This window comes from Cyprinus carpio, chromosome B9 (genome assembly GCF_018340385.1).
Source record: "Cyprinus carpio isolate SPL01 chromosome B9, ASM1834038v1, whole genome shotgun sequence".
In the NCBI taxonomy this organism is placed as follows: domain Eukaryota; kingdom Metazoa; phylum Chordata; class Actinopteri; order Cypriniformes; family Cyprinidae; genus Cyprinus; species Cyprinus carpio.
This window is the reverse complement of record NC_056605.1, coordinates 22,231,100-22,247,867: the sequence shown is the minus strand read 5'-3', so window position 1 is coordinate 22,247,867 and position 16,768 is coordinate 22,231,100. Positions and strand designations below refer to the sequence as shown.

Sequence of the window (16,768 nt, the reverse complement as noted above, 5' to 3'; positions counted from 1 at the left end):
TCTATATATCCACATGGAATTTTACAGGCCTGACCAAAGAAACACTGAGGTTTGTATAAATGCATCTGTAAGTTCACTACTAAAAATTTGGCGCATCTCAAAAGTGAATTGTTAATTTTACAGTTTGATTGCGTGGGACCCCTCAGAGTACTTGTGCTTGGCGTGAAGAAAGGTGTGTGCCTTTATTTTACTGGTTTATGTGGCGTATTGCCTTCACCACATCCTACCACATCAATTTCACCTTAGCAGGTGTTTAAAAATCCAATCCAACAAAACATTAAAAGACACACATCATTAATGGGAAAGAGAAACTGGGTAAAACCATCATGACATTAGAGGAACTTCCTCTGTGTATGCTGTAAATTCAATTTTGTTTGTGAAACCGATGAATTAATAGTTGTGATATCTTTGATGATGAAACTGTATGTAATCTTCTTAGAAATGTGATAAATTTAGGATATTTTGGAAGCATGGAATATGTTGTTACATTTCACATATGTTGCTTATTTTGATTGAAATGGGTAGTCAGACGGTGTACTTCCTCTCATCAAGAGGTTTCCTGCGTCTAACAGTCGTGCCAGATTAACTGCCATCAACACACGAGGGAAGTCACACATGCTTCTTGAGGTACGTACACAAGCCTGATATTGATTTTTATTTCCTAAATATGTGCAGATATACTTTACTCTACTAATCACTGTGATAGTCACGTGTACATCATGTGGGTTTCCCTAAATGATTATTGGAAATTCTGATTTTAGTGAAAAGTTACATTTTGTTCATGTGCCCTGCTGTTAGTTAGAACAGATGAGTTGTTACCTGAATGTTTTGCTGCTCTTGTCGAGGTAGAACTGTGTCGTGGTTCACTGATCTCATATAATCTCAGTACAAAATGACTCCAGATTTGACCATTTCAAACATTCCAGCTGAATCTTCTTTTGATACGAAGGACAACAAATGTAACATTGAAAATATAATAACACTGATAAAAAAATGTCTATGTTAGACTCCATTAAAAATTCTTTGATCATGTACTATAACTGTCATTTCACAACAGAGAGCTCTTTTTTTTTTACTACTAGCAGATGAGTCATGATGGTGTAACACCTCAAGAGTGATGAGAAAGTACTGTGAGATTGCAAATAGATTTTACTCTGAGCCTGTGTTATGTTGAAACAATGGGCCCTAGTTGTGAGTTACTATGAGGATTTATATACAAATCTAATTTATAATATGTGTTTTTATCTGGCAGTGGTTTTATATGGTTGTTTCTAACTCCTCAAACTCTTTTAAATGAATATAATTTAGTTGAATTCTGTTCTTCAAACTAAAATGTTTTGTATGTTACCTTTTACCTTCTTTCTGCTTCTAGAATTTGTGTTTGGTAGCTGTTTTACTATTTCAATTTTGCTGACAAGTTTAGAAAAGGCGATTTAATAGCAGTTTCCATTGTGACAACTTACTCCATATAGTTTGATAAAAGGCCCCAATACTGGGGCAATATTTGTTAATGAACTTTGGCATTAAGTGTGAGAATGTTCAAGCTTTTTGTAGCCAAGGTGGTTTGTGGTTATATGGAAACTGACTATATGGAGGAAAAAAACAAACAAAAAAAACATATTCTGAGAACTATTAAATCGTGCAAGTGTGGCAGTGAGCTGCGGCTAGGTTGCTATCTTCACATAGGCATGGTTTCACTGCAAAAAAACATGTAAAAAAAAAGAAATGCAAAGCTAAGTGTGATAACAGTTTAGTAGTTTATACATTTTGCGATTTTGAATTGGGCACATACCAAATTCAAAATGACGCAGTACAGTCAGGTACAGTATACATCGGTTTGTACTGATGTGTGTGGCACTGTTAATGTGTTCTCCTGCAGTTGTGCTAGGAGCGCTTGCATGGAACATGGGCTTAAAACACCCATATAAAAAATACTTGTGAAGGATGCAACTGATGGTCTTCAAGTATAGCGTGTAGCTAAAACTGAACAGAAAAATCAAACAGCCATTGAAAAAATGGCAATGGCAAAAAACAAACAAAAAAACAAACAACAACAAAAAAACATTCTGTTGGTAATGAACAATGGTTTAGCTAAAACCATTGTTCATTACCCCCCCCCCACCCCCACCCCAAAAAAATATATACTGACTATTATGTTGTTTGAAAGCTGCATGACTTTCTTTCTTATATTGATACACTGAAAGTCAACAATGTCCAATATTTTTTGGACCCCAGCAGTCTTCAAAATAGCTTCCTTGGTCCTCTGCAGAAGAACGAAAGACATACTGTACAGGTTTTAAACAACATGAGATTAATAAATGATTACTGAATTGAATTGGGGGCTAAACTTTCCCTTAACTAATAGATATAACCATATTTTCCCCAGCTGATTTACTACATTAAGAATGGCAAACATTTTTATTTGTATTAAAAGTTTTATGAAATGTTATATTTGAATATGCAAATGATGCATTATTTAATCGAATATGCACTAATTTGCATACATTATTATTATTGTTATTATTATTATTATTATTATTATTTTGCTGAATTATTTTGACATACAGTCAAAGGTTTTTACAGAGGAGATTTTGGATATCTCTTTTCATCACTCCGTAAACCCAAAAATCTCTCACTTTATATTAGGTGGCCTTAACTACTAGTACTCGGACTTAAATGAATCAGTTGATCCAATGCACTTATTGTGTACATGCATGAACATTGTACTTATAATTTAAAAATTACCTGCATGTAATTACACCTGTAATTATATTTATAATTACACTGTTGACACATCCCTTACACCTTAACCAACACTTAAACCTCCCCATACAACCAAAACTGGTCCCTAACTTTACCTGTATCCTACCTCAATAGCAGTACTTTGTACTTATTTTTATGTAAGTACTTAGTAGTTAAGGCCACCTAATATAAAGTGGGACAAAATACTGTCAACAGCCAGAAAAAATCACCTTATTTTTAGGAAAAAATGTTGTATAAAATCGGGTGAATTATATATGTGACCCTGGACCACAAAGCCAGTCACAAGGGTCAATTTTTTGATATTGAGATTTACACATCATCTGAAAGCTGAATAAATAAGCTTTCCATTGATGGAATCTGAGGGTGCAAAAAATATTGAGAAAACCGCCTTTAAAGTTGTCCAAATAAAGTCCTTAGCAATGCATATTTCTAATCAAAAATTACATATTACTAATTACTATGCTACTTATGACTGGTTTTGTGGTCCAGGGTCACATATATGAAAAAAATAAAACACTTCATAATATGGATATGTGAAATACTGTAAAAACCTTAAGAATAAGGATATGAATAAAACTGGTAAGTTTTGTGTAAGTGATAGAGAAGTGGAGATTTTTGACTGACTGAAAAACTCATTTTGAGAAAACTGCCTTTATAGGCATATGCTCTATATAATCGTGTATGTGACGAATAAAAATCTTGAATACTTGTAATTGAAATCTACAGACTCAAATGGATAAAGTAAAATAAAAGCAACACTTAAAAGTTTATTTTGTATGTTTTCTTACCACCAGTTTGAAATAACACTTTATGAAAAGACAAATAGCCCAAAATCTCAAAATAGTGTTTTTGCCTGTACACTCAAAAAAAAAAAAAGAATTCATTACACTTACTTAATTTAACTGAAGATAGTTTTAAATTACGTTTAGTTGGCTTAGGTCAAAGTAAACATCAACTTAACTTTATCACACATATATATCACATACACTTTTCTCCATAATGAGAACCACAAAATTCACAAACATCCACTGCCACTTAAATTGTCAAAAAAAAAAAATTATGTAGTTTTAACGCAAATGATTTAAGTACAAGACAGATTTGTTTTTTGTTTTTGTTTCTGGATGTAGTGTTTCGGCGCAAGTCTGCTTTAGGTCGCACTAAATTCAAAGAATTATAAAGCAGAAAATAAATGACTCAAAAGCGTAGGGTTGACTTTTAGACAGAGCTGGGGACACATTTTAGCCACTAACTTTAAGTGTTCAGTTTGAGTATGCAGAAAGGTGGTGTACCCATAAGTTGGCATCATGACCTCAAAAAAAGACTCATCAAGTCTATAAATATCTTTTAAAGAAACAAGGACACTGTTTCAAAAACATTTTTACGTAAAGCATTTGAAACTACAGCCCACCCCTACAATTGCAATCTGTGCAAGACAGCCGCACGAGACCTGTAATGACTATCAAACCTGATGCCGGCACACGCTGTGGCATTAAAATTATTTTTTCACTTCCTTTGAAAAAACACAAAAAAAGTCCCTTGCTCGAGACTCTGTCCGTGTGAATCATTTCAGTCAACATTTATGAAACAGCTCTGAGAATTACGACCTACAGCAGTGATTTGTTGGTTAAATGTGCCATCTGCAGTGTGTGTACCTATTGCAGTAGCATGTTTGGAAAGCACTTCCTGTTCACAGAAGTGCACCCCAATCTATGTGATGGTGTGAAGTAGCTTCACTTTTACATGTTATCTCATGTCTTTCCTGTGTGACTACAGGGAGGTCTTTTCAGCAAAATCTTAAAAGTAGATACTAAAATCAAATAAACAATTATTTTATTTTATTTAATTTTGAATTGTAAATTCTAATAAATAATGTTAATATTAACATAAACATTTAAATATTTTGATCAGTTAAATGATATATAAATGCTAAACCTTTCCATTATACATTCATTTTCAGAAAAAAAAAAAAAAATGGTACAAAAGTTGTCACTGCAGTGGTCCCCTTTCAAAGCATACTAATATATACCATTTAAGTACTACTATATACATTTAAGTTAATAATATGTACCTTTAAGATAATAATATGCACCCTTTAGGTGTAAATAAGGTACAAAATGTACCTTTTGGAAGTGTACCATCTCAGCTTTTGTAACTTTTTTTCTGAGAGTGTAAAAACTATTTAAATTGTGAACTTTATATCAATCATTTATGCATTTTTAAAAATATGATACATTTTCTTTTTGAAAAGAGTCTTAAATGAAGCACTTCAAGTTCAACTACAGTGTAAAAATATGATTTTGTCAAAGTTGTAAATAAAATAGATTTTTGGAGTACTTTATCAGTCTTTCTACTTTGAATTTTCACATTTAATTCAGTGTTTTACTTCCTGTCTCTTTGTAATTATTTGTGAAATTTACTAGCAATTGTTTCTACACCCATTTTTTTTGTATAACTAATAAAACTAACCAACAATGCAGATGTTTATCACAATTTGAGGTTCAAGTGGTAAAATCACATAATAGGTGTAATCTCTCTATCTCTTCAAACAGGTGGGAAAACAACCATGAATGACTCACAAAATTCCGACACCAAAATGGACAATGCCACCTTGGCCATGTTTGACAACAAATTGGCCAGTGAAATAGTGTCAGCCATCTATGTCATCGTGACCCTTGCCAACCTGAGTGGTAACGGCATCTCTCTGTTTCTGTTACTGATGCGCACCTCTCCGAAAACCCCCTCTATCATCTTCATGATCAACCTCACCCTCACTGACCTGATACTGGGCACTGTGCTCCCCTTTCAGATCGCGTACCAAATGCAGGGCTACAACTGGACTTTGGGTGCAGGCATGTGCAATGTACTGACGGTGGTTTTCTTTGCCAACATGTACTGCTCCATTTTATTCATGACTGCTATTAGCGCCGACCGCTACCTGGGGATTGTGAAACCGATGCGCTTCAAAGAGATGAGGAAGAGAAAAACATATGCAATTGTTGCCTGTATATTCATATGGGTGCTAGTCCTTGTGATTCTTAACCCGATGGAACGCACAGAACTGACATATTATGTAAAGGAGCGCAATATCACCACATGTTTTGACGTGTTGAGGAAGGACATGCTCCCAGGGATTGCTCACTGGGCGGGCTTCCTTTTTGGCTTGTTCATCATCCTCTTTCTCTGTCCGTTCATCATAACAGTGTTTTGCTACATTAACATCATCTTTGTCCTTGTCAGAAAGACCAATAGTCAACAGAAAAGCCGTGCTGTGCGGTTGGCGTGCATCGTTCTGTTCGTGTACATTTTTTGTTTTGCTCCCAATAACATATTACTCTTGGCCCACTCAATTGCAAGGCTGTACTACAACAAGTCTCTCTATTTCTACTATAAACTCTCCCTATCTCTTAGCTGCATTAATAGTTGCCTAGATCCATTTATTTATTATTTTGCATCAAAGGAGTTTCGTCGGAAGCTGAGACAAATGCTGAGGTTGCAGACTCTCAGTACGGGAGAGACTCAAATGATTGAGGGTCATAGAGAAAGCTTTTTCTCTGGACGTACAACGTGCAATGCAAATGAAGACTGTGACAATTGTTAACATTTCTTTTGGAAATGTTAAAAATCAGGAAAATGTCATGATTCAGATTTGCAGCGGCCACATGAGCACTGTTAAATGAGTCAGAGCACAAGCGCTAACCGCTAGGCCACAGCTCTGACCCGATTCCTAGTGTTTACAACAATATATTTGTAAATGCAAACACATAGTAAGGGCCACTTCCTATATTTTGTTTTTGTTGTTATTTTTTTGTAGCATTTAGCTTTTGTTCTGTTTTGATTTCCTGGCTGAGCAGCTGAGGAAAAGCACGCTGCTCACATGCATTCAGGCAGCGTGATGTTGTGTACTATTTTTTTTTTTTTTTTTGGTATCAGTCAAACCAAGTTCCTACTCACCGAAACTTTGACATATTTGTTTTGTACATTGATGTGTGGTTAGACTAAGCAGCAACTTCAGTAATTTCTGATTTAACTTAAAAAGTACAAAGACTTCATGTGGTAGCTATTTTAGATGTATTGCTAACCTGTAAGTTTTTTTGTACTGTAAAATATGCAGTTATGTTTTAGTTGGAACTATTTTTTTTTTCTATGAACCAAACTGTTTTAATATTTATTTTACTTAAGCTGTTTATAATGTGCCTGCATTATTACATTCTAATCCATTGTTACATGTTTGTTATTTGTTTTTATTGCTCTGTGGTAACAAAGTATACAAAGTCATATAGGGGCATTTATTTTGTCATGTTATAATAAATAAATACATCTGAACAAATTGATTTTGTAATTATTGTCATTCTAAGATTAAATATTACATATGGCTTATTCAACAAAATAAATGTTACAAGCAGCTAATTTTTTTCATTGTTGTTGCTGTTTAACAAATTAATCTGAGAACCTAAACCACAGACATGTCACAGCGAGTTCAAGATTTTCTTTCAGTTCCTTTGAAACTGAGAACTAAGTGAAGTACTGTGCAAAGTACATGTACTGAACAAATGGAATTTTTAAAAAGTAAAAAAAATCAGTGCATGATCTCAGTGGAAATAAAATAGCTTCCAGGGAATAGATATAAGTGGTCTCAGACCAATGTGAAATATACAGCTGAATGCTGAAGAAAATGCCCAGTGCAATGCACGGAAAGGAAATAAAACAGTTTGCAAATGCCACTTCAAAGTGCACTATGACAGGTGATGTTATTGTTCAAGTGAGTGAGAGAGAGAAAAAGACAGCCTTCTATAACAGATCCAGTTAACAATTTGAAGTGGAGTGATTTGCAGAGTGCATTGTTTTTAAGTTGTCTTCTAGATAGAAGCACGCACACACACAAATTCTTTGTATTTTTATTTGTAACTTATTTCAAAAAGTGAAACTTTCATATATTCTAGATTAATTTCATGTAAAGTAAAACATTTCGGAAGTTTTTTTTTTTTTGTTTTGTTTAATTTTGATGATTAGAGCTTACAGCTCATGAAAATTAAAAAAAAATCCAGTTTCTCAAAACTTTTGAATATTTACATTTAAATTTAAATAAATTAAAATTAAATTTATGCATTTAGCAGACGCTTTTATCCAAAGCAACTTACAGTGGATTCAGGCTATCAATTTTTACCTAACATGTGTTCCCTGGGAATCAAACCCACAACCTTCTGCACTGCTAATGCAATGCTTTACCACTGAGCCACAGGAACACGTTTGAGTTTTGTTAAAAAGACTGTCCCTACAGTATAAATTCAGGGTATCTCTTGTTCTTTGAAATCACAATAATGGGGAAGACTGCTGACTTGGCAATGGTCCAGAAGATGATCGTTGACACCCTTCACAAAGACAGTAAGTCACAGAAGGTCATTACTGAAAGGGGTGGCTGTTCACAGAGTGCTGTATCAAAGCATATTAAATGCAAAGTTGACTGGAAGTGTTGATCCACTGTGTTTTGTCAAGTCCAAAGTCAATGTAGCCATCTACCAGGAGGTTTTGAAGCACTTTATGTGTCCATCTGCTGACAAGCTGTATGGAGATGCTGATTTCCTTTCTCAGCAGGACTTTAGCACCTGCCCACCGTGCCAAAACCACTTCCAAGCAGTTTGCTGACCATGATATTATTGTGCTTGATTGGCCAGCCAACATGCCTGACCTAAACTCATATGGAATCTATGGGATATTTTCAAGAGAAAGATGAGAAATAGTCCATCCAACAATACAGACGAGCTGAAGACTCAATAATGCCTTAGCAGTGCCACAGGCTGATCGCTTCATGCCACACCTCACTGATGCTGGAATTTCTGCTTAAGGAGCCCCAACCAAGTTTCGAATACATAAATGAACATACTATAAAGAACTTGAGCTTTTCTGTTTTGCAAATCCTTTCTTTTGATTGATCTTAGAAAATATTCTATTTTGAGATACTGGATTTTTGGCTTTCATGAGCTGTAAACTCTAATTATCAAAATTAAAACAAAAAACTTTTGAAATGTTTTACCTTACATGTAATGAATCTAGAATGAAAGTTTCACTTTTTGAAATAAGTTACAAAAAAAAAACAATATTATATGTGTGTGTATGTGTGTGTGTGTGTGTGTGTGTGTGTGTGTGTGTGTGTGTGTGTGTGTGTGTGTGTGTGTGTGTAAATGTATAAAATCTGGATTAAGATTGCTCAAAATGTAAAAATAAATCATAAATCGTTTTTCTCAAATCAATAACTGTGGGCTAAGATGAGATGAGTTGCTCACCTATAGTGATAGTAAGCCTCCAAATGCAAGACAAACTTAAAAACAAAAGAAATAAAACAAAAACATTTCTTAGAATAGTTTTTAAGGTTTCTTATAAACCTTCTCATTGCTGGTTTATGGATATTTTTACTGACTTTTTTTATTTAAATACCGTGGGCATTCCCAAATGACTCAACATATTCATTGATATGATCAAGGGATCTAGAGAACAGTCAAAGCAATGTAAATAAATGTAAATATAATATGAGGACTGTAAAGAGGCCATCAGTAGGAAAACAAAGCCAATTGTACCCCCAATTTTGAAATCAAACAGTGGACATATTACTGTCATATTTGTATGGCCCTACACATTCTTCAAATTTGAGTTTGTAGCAGGCATCCATATAACATTACATTACATTTATCAGACGCTTTTATCCAAAGTGACTTACAGTGCATTTAGGCTATACATTTTTTTTTATCAATATGTCTGTTCCCTGGGAACTGAACCCAAAGCCTTCTACACTGCTAATGCAATGCTCTACCACTGAGCCACAGGAGCACATTACATGGGTACATTAGGCAATTTAAAGTAATGAGAAGGTTTTAAGAAACTGACTATTCTAAGAAATGTTTTATTTCTTTTGTTGTTAAATTTGTCTTGCAGTTGGAGGCGTACTATCACTCTTTAGGTGAGCAATTCATCTAATCTTAGCGAACCAACTACTGACTTCAAAAAAAAAAAAAAACAACATGTAATCTTAGTACATATCATATCCTTTACATGGTTTTATACAATCACCAACATACTTGTATTTTATATTATGAAACATAGCCTACCTGAAATGTGTTTTTGCTTTAAAATGTAATTTATTTGTCATGTAGAAAATTTACTTAATAGAAAATAAGCAATTTTTTAGATTAAAAGCCGCATACATATAAATGTAACTACTGATGTAACATTTTATATAATATTGGTGCCTTTTGTCATGATGATACAACTGTCATTTCCTACACTCCATTTACTCCCCCCCCCTCTTTTTTATTAATGCAAAGAAAGATTACAGTTAAAAAAATTTTGTACAAATACACAAAGTATCAAAAATATACATTATGCCAACTGAAAACAAAGATTACAAGAGAAAAAGTAGGAAAAATAAAAGACAAAAACATAAGAACTTCAGGGTAAGACATTTAACCATCAACTATAGTATACAAAATAAAGTAATTGCAAAATGAGATAGTTCTACTTGCTTTCTTATTTTCTGACAATAGTGTTTAAATACTTTTTAAAAATAATTCAGATTCATAATGTCCTCAAATAATTTCTTTGAAAGTAATAGATACATCATGCTGGATATTATTAATTAATGAACCAATATTTTTCCAAAGCTGTTCAGTATAATGACAATTCCAGAATAAATGAAACTACACTCCATTTACACGTGGTCACGCAGGAGTATCGTTATGGTGGCGGTTAAACATTAAAAAGAAGAAGAAGAAGAAGTATCGTGTTGTTACATCACGACAGGTAACTGCGCATGTGCGTGCGTGTTAGACTCCGCCTCTTCAGGATCTCTGCTGTCTCTCTCAGTGCACTACCTTTCGGGAAGCGCAAAGAGTTGAGTGGAGCAAGCCTTTCCAGGTAAATGCTTAAAAAGAATAAAGATAAATTAATAGTTACCCATTTTGTATGTGTGTAATTTGCTACTCCTGAATGCATTAATGTCAAAACATGAATAAATGAATAACGTTACCGCTTTTCGCCACGCTAAGTTCTTGCATGAACACACTGCTGTATAACTAGACTAAATACACTTCCAATACAACTACACTGTCCTTGTTCTTAGAAATGGATAGACTGGTCTTCTCAATTATGATCTGGATAAACTGTGGTCAAGCTCACCTTCAAGCATTATCGAGGTTGCTGTCCCTGAGAACACAGATTTTGCTGGTTGAGCATATGCACTTATGATTTTGCTTTATAAGCCATGTGCTTCAACTGCATGTCCAGGTATAAAACTTGTTGTTTTTGACATGCATATAGGCTAATGTTTCTCTCGATTCCCAGGATCGACCTCTGGAAGTGACAGAAAGGGAAGGTGTATCATGCTGTTAAATCCAGTAATATCCAAGCTGAGTGGAAAGCTTGTTGTCCTGGCAAGCGCATCTCCACGACGACTGGAGATTTTATCTAATGCTGTAAGGGTTTTGGTTATTTTTACTAGGTTTGTACATGGACAGTGAACTTTGAATGATCAGTGCTTTCTCTTTTCTTCCTCTGCATTGATGAGGCAGGGTTTACGGTTCGAGGTGGTTCCTTCTTGGTTTAAAGAAACATTGGATAAATCCTTATTTAAGAGCCCATATGACTACGCAGTGGAGACAGCCAAACAGAAGGCTTTGGAAGTGGCTCACCGGATGCCGTTTGTAAGTTGTTTATATCTGTATGTGAGAAAGCAAATTCTAGTTTCTGATCATTTACAATTCTGTATAACTGTATATGTGATGGATTCAGAAACACTTGAAAAGTCCAGATGTTGTGATTGGAGCAGACACTGTTGTGGTAAGTAGCTGTACAATATAATAGAATATAATAGATTCTACATATGATATTCTGTCTGTAAAATTGCCTTGTTAAATTTGTCTTCTCTTTTTGTCCTCAGACAGTTGATGGTTTGATCTTGGAGAAGCCTACAGATAAACAAGATGCTTACCGTATGCTGTCTAGGTGCATTTTCATTTTTTTGTTGTCTTAATTGAGACGTTTATTACACTCATGCAGAAACTAAAATATATTGAAATGATTGTATTCCAGGTTGAGTGGTAAGGAACATAGCGTATTCACGGGTGTAGCTATTGTGCTCTGCCATGATAAAAGTGGTACGTGAAAGTTTAATATATTTATTTTTACAGTTAAAGTCTTGTATTTGTAAAATAGACAGATCATTTTAAAGATGAATCATTCTTCTTTGCAGGCTCAGATACAGACTACAAAGTGGTTGATTTTTATGAAGAGACAAAAGTTAAATTTGCGGAATTATCTGAGGAGATGCTCTGGGAATACATCAACAGTGGAGAGCCCATGTGAGTTTATGTGTATTGCTTTTCATATGCTAAATACATTGATGGCTGTGATCATGTTTGCTGAGCATGTTCAGGAAATTTGAACTTGCTGAACCTGCGGAATTTGGACCTTTATAGATTTTTTCATCATTTTTGTGTTTGCTTTGACGTGTCGAAAATGACAAGGGAAAATTCAGCAAGGTACATTTTTGAGTAAGGGAGTCCACTTTGAGTAAATAAATCCATTTTCTGTACTCTGGCATTTCGCCTGCCATGCAGAATCTGATCAATGTTGAGATTGACAGATTTATCTGTGCTTTGCAGGGACAAAGCTGGTGGTTACGGGATCCAGGCTTTGGGTGGCATGTTGGTGGAGTATGTGAAAGGAGATTTTCTTAATGTGGTAGGCTTCCCTCTTAACCACTTCTGCAAGCAGCTGGGGTTGATTTTTAACAGCCCACCTGAGAGTCCAGCCCATAAGGTCAAACGGGAATCAGATGAGGCTTGGTCTCTGGTTAACAGCCTGTCTGAAGGTGCCGCAAATGGGGAGGTTGAGCTATTGGAAAATGGTAAAGATGTCAGTCAGTCGTCAATGCAAGAACAGATTGTGATTGGCGGAGTGCAGCAGACAGGACATCCCCCACAGTATGTCAGCTTACTGGATGGGTTCAAAGCTTCAAAGGTAGTCATGATTCTTTACATGTTAAAGAATAGTTTACTTATGCCAGAGTGCAATTTTGATAAAAATTCTTGTGGTAATCAAAATTAAAAGCATATAGGTTTGAGCAAGTCAATAATGACAGAATTTTCACTTTTGTGTGAACTACAACTTTAATATTTTAACTCAATTTAGCTATTATGCTGTCAGTGCATTCATTTACACATGAACCATTAAATTACAAATGGTTTGCATGATTTATCAATGGGGAAATGTGTGCTAACTGCTCTGCTATGCATTTGTTTATCAGACTCTATTCACAGCATCCAAACTGAAGGTGTTTGATGTATTGAACAGCTCTAACAGTCTGACATTAGAAGAGGTAGCTGGCCAAATCAACGCCTCTGTTTTAGGCACTGAGAGGCTTTTGGAAGCTGCTGTCTCTTTAGGGCTTCTAGAACGGGTCAAGCAGCAAAATACTAGTGGTAAGATTTACGTACTGCCGTTTTACTGTTGTAGAAATAGTATGTGGTTTCCCTAAATGCGAGTTCTGAAACCTCTAAGCTCATGGTCCATTTATAACTGACAAGCACTATTCTCTGTTCATTAAAGCAAGGCACTCGCATACATGCATTTCCTCCTACTGATTGTTTATTACATGTTCTCTTCAATGCCATGTCTGGAGGTGGACTGTGAATGTATCATTGTTTATTGTCTGTTGCAGTGTATAGAAATACAGAACAGGCCAGTCGCTTCCTGGTATCAGAGAGCCCAGAGTCATTGAATGGGTACATTCTCCACTGCAATGATATGGTGTGGCCTCTCTTCAGCCATCTAGAGAATGCTGTCAGGGAGGGCACCAGCCAACATGAGCGAGCGTTTGGGAAGAAGAATGAGGATGTGTTTCAGGTAAACGCGAGTTAAACACATCTGCTTATATCACCTATGGAGCATGCATTTTCAAAAGCTATTGACATTTCAGTATTAAGTAGAACTGCTTTGTTGTTTTCTAGGATGCCTACTACAGTAAAGATGAAGTAAAGATACGATTCATGGATGCAATGCACAGCATCGCAAGGGTGACTGGAAAAGATGTGGCAACAGCGTTTGATCTTTCTCCCTACAAAACAGCTTGTGACATTGGAGGTATATTATTTTTACGTTAAAAATAGAGACAGATGATAAAATAAAGGCTATCAGTTGGTTCGTTTTTAGATATACTGATTAATCAAATGCAGGCTCTAACTTTTTTCAATGGACAGCCTTAATATATCAGGTCAATTCAAAGTCAAATAAATATTAAAATCACTAAAAGAAAATATTAAAAAGAAATGAAATCAAATGTTTAATTCAAATATGGATTAAAGAAAAAAATCAGTAAAAGAACATTCTCTCAGCTTTTTTTTCTAATGTTCAGGATTATAAACAAACAAACAAAAAAAAAAAACAGATCAAAACATTGCGTGCCTGGCTTCCCATTGAGACATGAGCGAGTGACCGCGAGAACGCACAGATATGATGTGCAGAAACCACCGTCCCACTGCTGTCTTGCATAATTTGAGATTTCACTAGAGCATAGTGCATGCATATTTTATTCTGAAAGAGCTTGTTCTCAAAAGCTGCTTATCTGAAAAGGAGTTGCAACCTTGTTATGCAAATTATATATGCTTCTAATTACCAGTACTCTCAGGGGATTTTATGCCAAGGACATCTGTCTTAATTGTATCCTGTTTATTCTCTTTACCTGCTTTGACCTAAATTTAGAGCTAGACTTTATTTTCCACACCGACAAAAAAAGTTATAAACTTTAAAGTTACTTAAAGGGTGAAGGGTTTCATTTCTGTGACACTAGAGTAACTAAAAGGAATCATAAAGATATTAGTGTTTCCAAAATCTTCAGCCATCTTTGTTTGTTTGGACAAACAGATGGTCCTGCAAATTCACTTAAACCTGATTCTGACATGAAATAAATATGCACTAACATTTAAATGTTTATTTTTTATTATGGAAGTGAAGAATGTGCCAAATACGGAATCACTTGAACAAATGAACATATATACTGATAGCTGACATTTCAAAATCATTCTGATAACTCCTGTATATGTATTATTGTGATTGTGAGTGTGTGTGTGTGTGTCATTGTATCTAGCTAGGTGTGTGGGAGGAAGCATACAAATCATTGAGTATTTAACAAATTTATAACAGATTTAAAATACCATTTAATATTTTGATGTTAGTAAGATTACTTAAAAAAGGGAAATATAGTAATGCATTTAAATTCAGCAAGGAAGCATTAAACTGCATTTAAAGTGACAGTACAGAGCTGTACGTTTCAAAAAAATGCTATTCTTTAAAACTTTCTTTCCATTAAAGAATGCTAAAAAAAATAACTGTTTCATAGTTTATGCAAAAAATATTAAGCAGCACAACTTTACAACATTGATAATATGAAGAAATGTATCTAGTGCACCAAATCAGAATAGATTGAATTCTGGAGGATCATGTGACACTGAAGCCTGGAACCATCGTTGCTGAAACTTCAGCTTTGAATCATTGGAATAAATTACATTTTAAAGTGTATTGAAATAGAATATGGTTGTTTTGAATTAAAATATTTCATCACAGTATTACTGTTTTATTGTATTTTTGATCAAATACTGTAAATGCCACTTTGTTGAGCATAAGAAACCTTTTTTGAAAAAAATCAGAAAATTCCAAACTTCTGAGGTGTAGTCTAGAGTTATGAATTATATATATTTTACGATATGAGCATTTTAGAAAAGCACATTCTGTTCTCACACAGGTTGCACTGGTGCCATGGCATACGAGTTTACAAAAGCACATCCTGGACTGTCAGTTATTGTATTTGACTTGCCACAAGTCATTGAGATGAGACGCCACTTTCAGCCTAAAGAGGCTGATGACAGAGTGTCATTTGTTGCAGGTCAGTGAAGACTTTATATGATCACTTTTATAATGAAGTATTTTACAGTGTATTAATATTCTTGTTTAATACATCCTGAGTAATGTGCAGAAGGCCTTATGAAATTCTTGACTGTTTATTCTCACTTTTTGTTTTTCTTTCTATTTGCACAATAGGAGATTTCTTTAAAGATGACCTGCCTAAAGCAGACCTGTATATTCTTGCACGAATCCTCCATGATTGGTCTGATGAGAAACTGGATGTATTATTGAGTAAACTGTCCAAAATGTGCACACCAGGTAAGTGCTTTAAAAAGTAACATTATTAAATTATTAACGTGTAAGCCTGATTCTGAAGTATATAACACTTTTTAATGCCAAGGACCCTCTAATATGATGATCCCTTTGTAAATGGCCCCTTAGCGCCCCCTGGGGGTATTTTCATCCCTGTTTGTGAACTCCTGGCCTAATTGATTCATACAGTATAAACTCTATCTTAACATCACTTGTTCCTTTAAAGTATTTCTAATTGTGCAAACATTTAGAACATCTGAAGGTCATCAAAATTACAAGGTCAAGGGTTTAAATGTTTTGTTTATGAATGTATTGCTACCAAACAGGTTGTGGGCTTCTGGTGTCTGAGATCTTGTTGGATGAGGAAAGGAAAAGCCCAAGCCGAGCCTTGTTGCAAGCCCTCAGTATGACAGAAGGAAAGCAGAGGAGCCCCACCGAATACAGTGACTTACTGCAGAAACATGGCTTCACTCTCAAACACATCAGCCACACGGACAACCTGCTGGATGCCATGCTATTTGTGAAAGAAGACCCAAATGACAGAAGAACATTACTAGGCTGTTCTTCAGCATCCATTGAGACTGCAGAACTTGAGTGATAGAATGACTACAGCATTTTGGAAACACTACAGTTGACTTATTCTAGTTCAATGTTTTAGCTGTGTTCAAATATTATCAACATTTTTTGACCTAAATGCTCAAAAAAAGTATTTGTACATGATTATTATTAATCACAGAAACAGTTTTAACTGTTAATGTTGTATATTGAATTAAATATGGTTTTGAATCAAAAGACAGCGTTCTTG

General features: G+C 34.9%; 2 protein-coding genes across 2 annotated transcripts; both read left to right on the top strand.

The window, feature by feature from the left end:
- Positions 1 to 340: 340 nt before the first annotated feature.
- p2ry8 (P2Y receptor family member 8) lies at positions 341 to 7,090 on the top strand. Its single transcript, XM_042731586.1, has 2 exons — positions 341 to 627; positions 5,313 to 7,090. Exon 2 carries the CDS (start codon positions 5,327 to 5,329, stop codon positions 6,359 to 6,361), a length of 1,035 nt encoding a protein of 344 aa, XP_042587520.1. The 5' UTR covers positions 341 to 627; positions 5,313 to 5,326; the 3' UTR covers positions 6,362 to 7,090.
- A 3,454-nt stretch (positions 7,091 to 10,544) lies between these two features.
- On the top strand, positions 10,545 to 16,755 carry asmtl (acetylserotonin O-methyltransferase-like). The gene is given in 16 exon segments (XM_042731585.1): positions 10,545 to 10,668; positions 11,095 to 11,225; positions 11,322 to 11,453; positions 11,542 to 11,589; positions 11,690 to 11,754; positions 11,842 to 11,906; positions 12,002 to 12,110; positions 12,414 to 12,704; positions 12,706 to 12,734; positions 12,737 to 12,771; positions 13,058 to 13,232; positions 13,472 to 13,656; positions 13,761 to 13,893; positions 15,551 to 15,691; positions 15,847 to 15,969; positions 16,290 to 16,755. Coding segments are annotated over 15 exon segments (1,896 nt in total). The 5' UTR covers positions 10,545 to 10,668; positions 11,095 to 11,132; the 3' UTR covers positions 16,562 to 16,755.
- Positions 16,756 to 16,768: the final 13 nt, after the last annotated feature.

Coding starts and splice junctions, on each gene's coding strand:
- p2ry8 (XM_042731586.1), top strand. CDS start 5,327: ATGAATGACTCACAAAATTCCGACACCAAAATGGACAATGCCACCTTG.